The sequence below is a fragment of the Schistocerca americana genome, chromosome 2 (genome assembly GCF_021461395.2).
Source record: "Schistocerca americana isolate TAMUIC-IGC-003095 chromosome 2, iqSchAmer2.1, whole genome shotgun sequence".
In the NCBI taxonomy this organism is placed as follows: domain Eukaryota; kingdom Metazoa; phylum Arthropoda; class Insecta; order Orthoptera; family Acrididae; genus Schistocerca; species Schistocerca americana.
In genome coordinates, this window is record NC_060120.1 from 96,758,993 (window position 1) to 96,771,385 (window position 12,393).

The 12,393-nt window shown below is 44.2% G+C and overlaps 1 protein-coding gene across 1 annotated transcript in view; it reads right to left on the reverse strand.

Annotated features, from left to right (window-relative positions):
- Positions 1 to 12,393, reverse strand: part of LOC124592796 — a 687,654-nt gene that overhangs the window by 445,091 nt on the left and 230,170 nt on the right. Inside the window, exon 3 of the mRNA XM_047131870.1 lies at positions 6,013 to 6,211. Within this exon, the coding sequence (XP_046987826.1) occupies positions 6,013 to 6,211 (199 nt within the window). The remainder of the gene's footprint in view (positions 1 to 6,012; positions 6,212 to 12,393) is intronic.

Sequence of the window (12,393 nt, forward strand, 5' to 3'; positions counted from 1 at the left end):
GGAGCGCCTGCAATGGTATACTCAACGACGAACCTGGGTACAGGAATGGCACAACCGCATGTTGCAGGTCCTGTACGGGCTTTTCTGGATACAGAAAATGTTCGACTGCTGCCCTGGCCAGCACATTCTCCAGATCTCTCAGCAACTGAAAACGTCTGGTCAATGGTGGCCGAGCAACTGGCTCGTCACAATAAACCAGTCCCTACTCTTGATGAACTGTGGTATCGTGTTGAAGCTGCATGGGCAGCTGTACCTGTACACGCCATCCAAGCTCTGTTTGACTCAATGCCTAGGCGTATCAAGGCCGTTATTACGGCCAGAGGTGGTTGTTTTGGGTACTGATTTCTCAGGATCTGTGCACCCAAATTGCGTGAAAATGTAATCACATGTCAGTTCTAGTATAATATATTTGTCCAATGAATACCCGTTTATCATCTGCATTTGTTCTTGGTGTAGCAGTTTTAATCGCCAGTAGTGTAGCTTCCAATAGCCTCGGAATGTATAAATACAGATCCTGTATGGTTCTCAAGGGAATCCCACAAAGTAGTGGTAAGTGCAGGTAGCGATGACAGAGGTGTACTGTGATAACGCATCTGTTTCTCCAAAGTAGACAACAAAGTCTCAATACTATTAAGATCTGGGCGATGTGAGCTTTGTGAGCAGGGGCCCTGTCGCCTTGAAACATAGCATCACCTTTAGTCAACAAACATTATACAGTGGGATGGTCAGGATCAGCCAAAATGCTGACATAATGCCTGGCATTAATGTGACCCTCCACAGTAATTATGGGGTCAATGGAATACCACGATATGGCTGTCCAAGTCATAACCGAACCTCCGCCATGTTTCACATTTGAACGCAAACTCGCCCAGTTTGAAACAATACTCCTCCTACCAAATGACTTTCTTCCATTGCTCCATAGCGAAGGTTTTATGGCCTCAGCATCACGTATTCCTGTAACGGGCAAATGGTTCAAATGGCTCTGAGCACTATGGGACTTAACATCTGAGGTCATCGGTCCCCTAGACTTAGAAACTACTTAAACCTAACTAACCTATGGACATCACACACATCCATTCCCGAGGGAGGATTCGAACCTGTGACCGTAGCAGCAGCGTGATTCCGGACTGCAGCACCTAGAACCGTTCGGCCACGGCAGCCGGCTGTAAAGAAAATTTGCATTACTGATGAGGTGTTTTGGAATTCCAATTTTCCATGCAATTCTCCAGTAATGGAGCCCCCTTCGTGTTGTTTTGGTGCTGACAGGGTTCACGAGTGCTACATTCGACTCTGAGGTGACCTCTGCAGCTGTCGTCCGCTTATTTTTCGTCACAATCCTCTTCAATAAGCGTCTGCCACGATCACTCAGCACACACAATTTCGGCCACGTTGTGACTTAGCGGACGGAGTTTCTCCGCTTTCCCTGTATGTTGTATAAACCTTCGATACGATGGCCTCTTGAAACTCCAAACACCTCAGCTCTCTTGGTTACGGAAACACCAACCGTACGAACATCACGAATTTGCCCACGTCCGGATACATTTAGCTTCGACAATGCACTCATAGCTACACAGAACAATGTTCTGACCACGACTTGACATTGCGCAGGTTCCGCTCATGGTCAAATACAACAACGAAAGCTGCAGGTTTTGGTCAACATCTATATTTATGTAAAAGCATGCATTTCTCGCACTGTTTCCATAATTTTGTCCAACACTGTATTTCTACAATTGTACGCTGCTCCCCAGTGAAATTGGAACATCGTGAAAGAGACATGCAAGAAACAACAAATTAGCATGCAGTTTACTACGCACCATATGCAAATAATTAGCTTTTCAGCACCACTGCAGTTAAGTCTGTCATTCAGAAATGGTATCTGAACGTTGGTTATTTACCAGGAAGACTACGTTAAGCCTCGTGTATGGTGAAATGGCTACATATCGGAACAGGAAAGTCAGTTGCCTATCGGGACTACGGTTATCATTCACCAATATTGCAGTTCACTTTGGCTATGGTCCCACGACTCTCATGCGAATATGAAATCGATGTGCTTGGGAAGGTCATATTGCATGCCATGCACGACCTCAGTGTCATCACACGACTAGCACCTGAGAAGACCGGCATACTGTTCGCTCCACATTCTAGGAGTCAGGAAATGGGCTTCTTTGCAGCAAGTTAAGTATTCACTCTAACAGTATGAAGGCTTCTGGATCATCACGGACTGCTTCACATGACAGCAGGGTGCGACCCGTCGGCAGTGGCACGCCCAATGACAGCATCTGACATACGCCTTGCATCATGTCATCTTTTCACACGAGTCCAAGTTCTCTGTACACCATCACGAGGGACTCATCTGTGTGTGATGACTCTGAGGAGAAAAAACGTTGTCACAATGGAATCGCGGTCGTCAGTCTGGCACCTAGAATGATGCTGTGGAAGGGTACCCAGCATGATCACCTCAGGTTCGCATAATTTTGACATGTTACGGTTGGTGGTTGGACTCTATCTTCTAGATCTCCGTCGTACTACCTTTCAACAAGATAACGCAAGACCTTTACATGTCAGTGCTGTCCCGGCCTATCTCAATTCAATCGGTGTTCGAGTGTTGCCCCCGACAGCACATCCTACAGATCTCTTACCACTGAAAACGGTTTTCCATGAGACTGGTATGTCACCAACTACTACTGATGAACTCTGGCTCTAATAGTTGAAGTAGAATGCAGTGACTTATCACTATCTGTCGTTCACTTGATGGCGAGCTGCGTTAATGTTATTGCAAGAGGTGACAGCTCTCAGTGTAAATGCACCCACTTAGCCTACGAATTAAATCATGTATTTGCACAATACGCAAAATTTCGATATTTACTGTCCTTTCTGGCGTTGCATATTGCCAGAAGTACCAGAAGTATAGATTCATAATGGAAATGAGATACATGAGGCTCCTTGGAAGCTGGAAAAGGCGAAGATATCGAGATGTAAGAGCGCAGTGGAAGGGACATAATTTTTGCCTTAGGTTTACGTTACAGTAATAGCTATCCAGAGATAAAGATAGCGCAGTGTGATCCCACAGTAATGAAACATTACAGGTGTGTGCTAGATTGCAAGAATGCTAAATGTGAAATGAAAAGGTAAGGAATTGTGGCTCGGAACACGCATTTAATCTGTCAGTAAGTGTTTTAGGATGTACGATGGTGGTGTGATAAGTTTGGTAAATTTCCATGAGAAAATGGAATATTTTTGTTGCACTTTCATGGTTGGTAAGCTTGATATTCCAAGGATTATATAAAGAATTTGAACAATGTACAGCATACAGTTCATTGTTGACAGGCGTCCGAATTGATCAAGGTTTAGACTGCGATTGAAAATGGAGAAAACCGCGGCTCGTGCTGTTATCAAACTTTTTCATTTGAAGTGTCGGAGTGGCACACAAATCAAAATAGAGTTGTATGAAGTTTACGTGAAATTAGCACCATGTACTTTCATATTAATGAACTCAATCGTGGTCGGACAAGCACGGGAGACTAAGTGCGCCCCGGCCGTCCGCTTGAGGTAATCATAAAGGAAACCACTGACAAAATCCATGATATAGTAATGCGAGGCCGCTGAATAAAAATTCGTGACATTTCTGAGACTGTAGGCATCCCAACTGAGTGAGCGTACAATATGCTCCGCGGAAAATTGGCTATGTATAAGCTGTGGGCGAAGTGGGTGCCGCGATTGCTCAATCGACCAAAAGGACAACATTTCAACACAAAGTCTGGCAATGTTTAATTGCAATCCGCAAGACTTTTGCACCGATTTGTGGCGGTTGATGAAACCTGGATCAATCATTACACACCTGAGTCAAAACGACAATCAAAACAATGGACAAATACTGATGAAAGTGCGCCGAAGAAGGTAAAGATCATTTTGTCAGCTGGTAAGGTGATGGCCACTGTTTTTTCGGATTCCCTAGGAATAATCCTCATAGATTACAATGGAAAAAGACAGAACCAAAACAGAACCCTAAACACTTCAGTGTTGGACGTTTGGAACTTGCGTTGACTGAAAGCAAACCAAGACTGGCACGCAAGAAATTGCTCTTTCACCAGGATAATGCACCATCCCAAATATCACCGATAACAATAGTTAGAGTGCATGAGCTTTCTTTAAACTGGCTCCTCATCCACCCTATTCACCAGACTTAGCCACAAGTAACCTTTTCCTGTTCTCTAACTTGAAAGTTTGTCTTACTGGGAAGAAATTTTTATGAAGTGAGGAAGTGACAGTTGCAGTCAACGAATATTTTGCAGAGTTTGACAGAACGTATTTTTCCAATAGAATCAAAGAGCTGGAGGTTCGTTGGAATATTCCTCAAAGGAGGTTCTATCGAGAAGTAAGGTGAGTTGTTTCTCAAACTTACTAAATCACTTTTGTGCATCTGCTATAGAGAGAAATTTTGACTCTGAACTACATACACACAAGCTCAACTGATTTAGAGACAACTAATAATTGTATGGTTTTGCAAGACTGAGCGAACAAGCCATTAATTCCATATTTGTATAACAGTCATTGGATACCGACCTAAGGGAGATGCAATATGGCAGAACAGTAAACTGCTCTCTCTGTAGGTCACGATCCTGCTGTTGTCGAATTCTGACACGTGGCGGCAGTCGTTTCTACTTCTTCCAGTAGGCATAACACGACCTTTTCACAAACAGTGTATGCTATATCGACCTGGTAGCCACTTCCTCTGCTCACCATGCAGGCTATGCGGGCAGCTGCCCCGCCAAGAGGACATACCTAAATGGCTCTTATCAAAACAGAGATATTTTCCGTGTATTGCCCGGGCTGTTTGCCGCGGAGTTACACGGCGCCTCTACAGAAACTGGGGGCGCCAACTCATCGACAGGCAGCGTACCTGACGCAGCGGAGAACGCTATCAGCAGGACACTATTTTCCGCATTTAGTAGGGCATGTGGGAGGGCTTTGGACACTGAACGAAAGTAAACACAGGAACCAGACACTTCCAGGGACGCAGGAGTGGCGGTTTCAAATGTAGTGCTGGGCCCGTGCACCATCTGACCTCACTCTGCCCGCGGCGGGACAGAACTGCTAGGAGCTACCCAATTTGCCATCCGTGCATGCGTCACTCTGACCTTCTCTGGAAGGTTCCAGACACTGCCGTTGCACCTATATAAGCAGAACACCGTGCCTGCACTGACAGTCTGTAATTTTAACTTTTGACACTATGGTAGAGACAGATACTGAAAGCTCGAGTATTTTATTCAAAGTTCAGGTAGCTTACAAACCGAGAATATTTTACTGAAGCAAGGGGTCATGAAAGATTCCGTGGATACAGGGCACTACTCACCTGTGCCAGGCCATGTGCCATCTCAGCGCCACACGGATACCCATCCACTCTCGACTATTTAGGCTACCGCCAGACTGCAAAAAGTTAGGTAGTTTGTTGGTCGATGTGGGGGGAGGGGACCAAACAGCGAGGCCATCGGTCCCATCGTATTAGGGAAGGATGGGGAAGAAAGTCGACCGTGTCCTTTGAAAGGAACCATTCCGGCATTTGCCTGAAGCGATTTAGCGAAATCACGGAAAACCTAAATCAGGATGGCCAGACGTGGGTTTGAACCGTCGTCCTTCCGAAAGCGAGTTCAGCGCGGAAACCACTGCATCATCTCTCTCTGTCTGCAAAACGTCAGTTACGCCCTACGCTTGAAATTGGCAATACCGGCAGTTCCATCTGGCCGCGTCAGCACTTCAGTTCCAGCGGTACCACTTGGCAGTAGCAGCAGTTTCGTCTCAGCGCTCCACGCCAATGGACGCGGCCTGTTTCAAATTTCAAATGGCTCTAAGCACCATGGGCCTAAACATCTGAGGTCATCAGTTGCCTAGAACTTAGAACTACTTAAACCTAACTAACCTAAGGTCATCACACACATCCATGCCCGAGGCACGATTGGAATCTGCGACCGTAGCGGTCGCGTGGTTCCGGACTGAAGCAGTGTCGGGACTCACCGGTGACGGTGCAGGGCACGTTGCGCAGGCTGCCGGTGAAGATCTTGAGGACGGCGAGCCCGATGTAGGCGGCGAGCAGCGCGGCGATGTGGCACATGAGCGTGCGGCCGTGCAGGTTCTGCAGCGTGGGCAGGCACGCGTACACGGCCAGCGTGAAGCCCAGGCACGCCACCGACAGCACCAGGCCCGCCGACTCCAGCTGCAACACGACCACATGCCGGCCGGGTCAGACTGGCCGCTGAGCCGTGTAAAAAACATACGCAGTTCGTAATACACGAAAAATGTCATACTACCGCCTTGAGCTGCTAGTAAAATACACTACTGGCCATTAAAATTGCTACACCAAGAGGAAAGCAGATGATAAACGGGTATTCATTGGACAAATATATTACACTAGAACTGACATGTGATTGCATTTTCACGCAGTTTGCGTGGATAGATCCTGAGAAATCAGTACCCAGAACAACCACCTCTGGCCGTAATAACGGCCTTCATACTGCTGGGCATTGAGTCAAACAGAGCTTGGATGGCGTGTACAGGTACAGCTGCCCATGCAGCTTCAACACGATACCACAGTTCATCAAGAGTAGTGACTGGCGTATTGTGACGAGCCAGTTGCTCGGCCACCATTGACCAGACGTTTTCAATTGGTGAGAGATCTGGAGAATGTGCTGGCCATGGCAGCAGTCGAACATTTTCTGTATCCAGAAAGGCCCGTACAGGACCTGCAACATGCGGTCGTGCATTATCCTGCTGAAATGTAGGGTTTCGCAGGGATCGAATGAAGGGTAGAGCTGATCTGAGCGAGCCTTTACGGGGCCGGCCGAGCGTTTCTAGGCGCTACATACAGTCTTGAACCGAGCGACAGCTACGGTCGCAGGTTCGAATCCTGCCTCGGGCATGGATGTGTGTGATGTCCTTAGGTTAGTTAGGTTTAAGTAGTTCTAAGTTCTAGGGACTGATGACCTCAGCAGTTAAGTCCCATAGTGCTCAGAGGTTTTTGAACCATTTTGAAGGGTAGAGCCACGGGTCGTAACACATCTCAAACGTAACATTCACTGTTCAAAGTGCCGTCAATGTGAACAAGAGGTGACCGAGACGTGTAACCAATGGCACCCCATACCATCGCGCCGGGTGATACGCCCGTATGGCGATGACGAATACACGCTTCCAATGTGCGTTCACCGCGATATCGCCAAACACGGATGCGACCATCATGATGCTGTAAACAGAACCTGCATTCATCCGAAAAAATGACGTTTTGCCATTCGTACATCAAGTTTCGTCGTTAGAGTACACCATCACAGGCGCTCCTGCCTGTGATGCAGCATCAAGGGTAACCGCAGCCATGGTCTCCGAGCTGATAGTCAATGCTGCTGCAAACGTCGTCGAACTGTTCGTGCAGATGGTTGTTGTCTTGCAAACGTCCAAATCCGTTGACTCAGGGATCCAGACGTGGCGGCACGATCCGTTAGAGCCATGCGGATAAGACGCCTGTCATCTCGACTGCTAGTGATACGAGGCCGTTGGGGTCCAGCACGGCGTTCCGTATTACCCTCCTGAACCTACCGATTCCATATTCTGCTAATAGTCATTGGATCTCGACCAACGCGAGCATCAATATCGCGATACGCTAAACTGCATTCGCGATAGGCTACAAACCGACCTTCATGAAAGTCGGAAACGTGATGGTACGCATTTCTCCTCCTTACACGAGGCATCACAACAACGTTTCACCACGCAAAGCCGGTCAACTGCTGTTTGTGTATGAGAAATCAGTTGGAAACTTTTCTCATGTCAGCACATTGTAGGTGTCGCCACCGGCGCCAACCTTATGTGAATGCTCTGAAAATCTAATCATTTCCATATCACAGTATCTTCTTCCTGTCGGTTAAATTTCGCGTCTGTAGCACGTCATCTTCGTGGTGTAGCAATTTTCATGGCCAGTAGTGTATTTACTGCACAGTTTCGACGTCTTCAAAAACGCCATTTTTGGCTTTGTTATGATGATTTAAAATGGGTCTCGGCCCGAAACTAGTCATCGAATGAATGAAGAATGTTTTGCAACTTGGACTGGTTTTTCCTTGTACTACCATCATGTTAATCGAAATATAAAATCCTTATGATCAAGCTATAAAACCGTTAATAATACACTTTTCTCATATCGCAACACAAATTACCTCGTCAGTCTGTAAAAACTGTGTTAGGGACTGTACTCATTCATGATAAAACTGTAATCGGCGTTAATGTTGTGAACAGATTCATACGACTCTGTTGTGAATACTTTTAGGAAACTGCTGATAGTCATATGACTAAATGTGGTTGTAGAAGTAAATTATTTTAGTAACAGCTCAAGACGGTAATATGAACTCTTTTAAATACATAAGAGCTGTAGCGCGCACTTCCTGAAAATATTTTAGTTCATAATACATGTTCAATGTCATACTGTCACTTCTGCTGACGGCCTTTTGCTGTATTTTCTTAGTGTTGCGACACACTTAACTTACGTATGTTATTTTGCTACTGTCGTTTATTCACATACAGACTATTCATGTAACTCTCAAACTGTTTCAGAATAATAATTAACGTTTAATATTTTAACAATAATTGCTATATGAACAGTTTTTTCTTATAAGAAACGATCATAATATTTTACACATACTTTTTGCAAGGGAGATAACATTTTCTGCAAATTATGAGACCATTTGAACCTGATTGTATCTGTAATTTTATTCTTGCACACTACCATATGTTTCATATTTTGTATCTGAAGACATGTATTGTTCAAATCTTAGCGCTTCATTGCCTATTTAACACAGTTTTCAGTATGCTGTATTTCGAAAATTTGCTATAAAATGATATTACAACTATTAGTTTTGCACGTTTTGCATACCATTATGACTAATAATGATCCATAAAACAAATTAATTAAAATATGATTAATTACCTAGTTTCCATGCAAAAGTTTTGGCACCTGTACAACTAAAGTCAAAATTCGAGAGGTTATATATTACCGGTTCGATTGTGCTAGCAATCATCTTCAAATCATAAATATTGTTCCACATTGTTGACTATGTCAAGCCTTATGAAGTCGAAGAAGTGTATTTTGCTTGTACTTGCCTCTTACATACGACTAAACTGCTGAACATATTTTGATGAAATTTGGTACGGAGATAACTTGTATGCTGAGGAAGAACGTAGACTACTTTAGAAACTGTGCAGTAGAATAAGCGAATTAGTAAAATATTTACTCTTTGTAACTGCTATTTACTCTTTGACTTTTGAACTCCATTATATTTGTGAAAATACTTTCATTGGTTGATACAGTCTAATTAACACGATTCAACTTAATGAATCCAGAGCTTATACTATGAATGTGTTTAATGCATACTTCTGTACTTATGCCTGTCTGTTATCTTTTCATGACGAAACTGATAAACCAATTTCGATGAAATTGAGTATGGCGTTATCTTGAACCCTGGGGAAGATCATACGATATTTTACAAAGTAAAAAAATAATAAAAAAAATAATGAAAAGTCGTTCCCTAACAGGGGGAATTAGGGAATGAAACATCTTTCTTTACATGAGTGAACATAAATCACCTTAAAAATCATTAAATTTGTTGCATAATATACACACTATATAACGTACAGGCACTCCAATAGCACAATGCGTAAATGCACAGTTCTGCCAACACCCTTCCGCACGAGCCACACGGCAGTGATTCAGCGTGTGTCGTCGCACCAAGCATTCAGACAGTTAAGTGAAAGAGGGCAGGGCGCACATCACGACTTGCATTTACCTGAACAGACAGACGCTTGAAGGGAGCTGACATTATTGCACATACAACAGCTTGCTTACTCACCTTCGCTCATCATAACAAAACTACTGATATGTGAGTGCAGCAATGGGTAACTATTCGTACATGAATAACTGCTAAAATAGGCCATGCTAATAGGATACTAACCACTGTGAAACATTTATATCAAGATATTGTAGTGCTGTTAGACTTATAAATGTTATACAGTACCATTTGTAACGTCCCACCTTGAGCTTATGCAATGAGTCAGCTGAATTTTGGAATTATGACGAGTGCAGTTTCTAGGTGAAGGTTCATTGTAGCCAGTGTAACTCTTAACTATCCGAGGATGACAATATTGTGTTGTTCTTACATGATGGACAAAATCAAGAACCTAAAATAAAATGTTTGCAGCGGAAATAGTGATTTATTTATGAATGGGTGGTGAACACTAAAGAACCTTGTGAACGTTTGCAGGAAAACATCATGTGGTATACAACGACTGAATAAAATAGTAAAACGAAGATGAGTACGTTTTACGAGTATTTCATTGTTTGTAACCAATTGTGTGCACCATCGAACCCACAGTCCTTCTCAGTCTTTTGGTCTGAAACACTGTGGGAGGTCAAAACAAAAGGCTCAGGTGATTCTACGACGATACTGAATACGAAATGCTCGACCTCCGCTACAGGGCGGAGAATTGTGAAGAGTCCTTCAGTATATCAGACGTGCACCACTCAAAGGACGCGGAGTACAAGTGCTGTGTACATTCGAGTTGTTTTACGTTAGAGGAGGCACTCCTTTGGATCAGTGATGAATCATCTGCCGAAATCGAAGTCCAGCTACGTTGTTCTGAGCGACGATCTGTCTCGTATATCGGAAAAATAAAAGGTTAGCATGATAGTAAACTGCAGGAGCGTCGATGGGAAGGTCCTAGATTTGGTACCGCTATTGCGGGCAATAATCCCTAAGCAGTACTAGGGACGGAGAGGTGGTTGGATCCGGAATGATTCGCAACGAAATTCGAAATTCAGATTGGAATATACGAGGGTCGGTCAAAAAGTAATGCCTCCCTTTTTTTTCTACTTAAAGAAATTAAGTTAAGTGAAAAATTTGAATTTGGCGCCATTCCTCAAACCTTCTTCTGCAATCCACTGCAGTAGTAACTTTCTGTGTCAACAGGTGGCAGCACAGCAGAAGTTTGTAAGATGGCCGACATCGATGTTCGTTTGAGACAGCGTTGTGTGATTGAATTCTTGAATGCAGAAGGTGAAACGCCCATACGCATTCATGAAAGACTGAAGAAGGTGTATGGTGTTGTGACATTGGATGTCAGCACTGTTAGACGATGGGTTCGTCGTTGTAAGGAAGCTGAAGGGCAAACACCGTTGACTGACGAAAAGCGGAGCGGCAGGCCGGTGAGTGCAGTGACTCCACACAACATTCAGCAAGTTGATGACATCATTCGTGGTGACCGTCGGGTGACTGCAGATGAAGTGTGTCGCATTATTTCTCTTAGTAAAGGCAGTGTGATCACGATTATTAAACAATTGGGGTACTCAAAAGTTTGTGCACGGTGGGTTCCAAGAATGTTAACCGATCAGAATAAAGAGGCAAGGAAAACAATAGCCTCCCAACACTTGCAGCGCTTCCGTTTGGAGGGAGATGAGTTTCTGAAAAAAATTGTGACCGGGGACGAAACATGGGTGCATTTTTTTGAACCCGAATCAAAGAGGCAGTCAATGGAGTGGCGTCACACAAGCTCGCCGAGGAAGAAAAAATTCAAAACTGTGCGATCGGCAGGGAAAGTTATGGCAACAGTTTTCTGGGATACAGAGGGTGTGATTCTGGTTGATTTTTTGGAGCAGGGATGCACAATAAATTCTGTTCAATACGTCACAACCCTCAACAAACTTAAAGCACGTCTTCAGCGAGTTCGCCCAACAAAATCAATGGCAGATGTTCTTCTTTTGCATGACAATGCAAGACCACACACCAGTCGTCACACCTCTGACGAGATTGTCAAAATTGGATGGGAAGTTTTGCCTCATCCCCCATACAGCCCTGACCTGGCACCATCAGACTTCCATCTGTTCGGGCCACTAAAAGAAGCTCATCGTGGGATTCATTTTGAAGATGAGGAGGCCGTCAAAACATCCGTGCGTCAATGGCTTAGGAAGCAGAGCTGTGATTTTTACCGTGCTGGGATACATGCCCTTGTTCAAAGATGGACCAAAACTGTAGAGATGGGCGGAGATTACATTGAAAAATGACAAAATGATCCTCAATGTTGTGGTTTTCAACCTATGTAATTGCATTTAAATTTCCTGACAATTAAACGTAGAAAAAAAAATAGGAGGCATTACTTTTTGACTGACCCTCGTATATCGCAAGGGTAGGATAAACAACAATTTTGGCAACGTGTTTATTACAGTAAATAATTCTATAATATGAGGGGCTATAAAAAGTAAGTTACACATAATTATGGCAGGGTTGGGCTGATTTGGTGGAAGAGACCAAACAGCGAGGTCATCTGCCTCATCGGTTTAGGGAAGGATGGGGAAGGAAGTCGGCCGTGCCC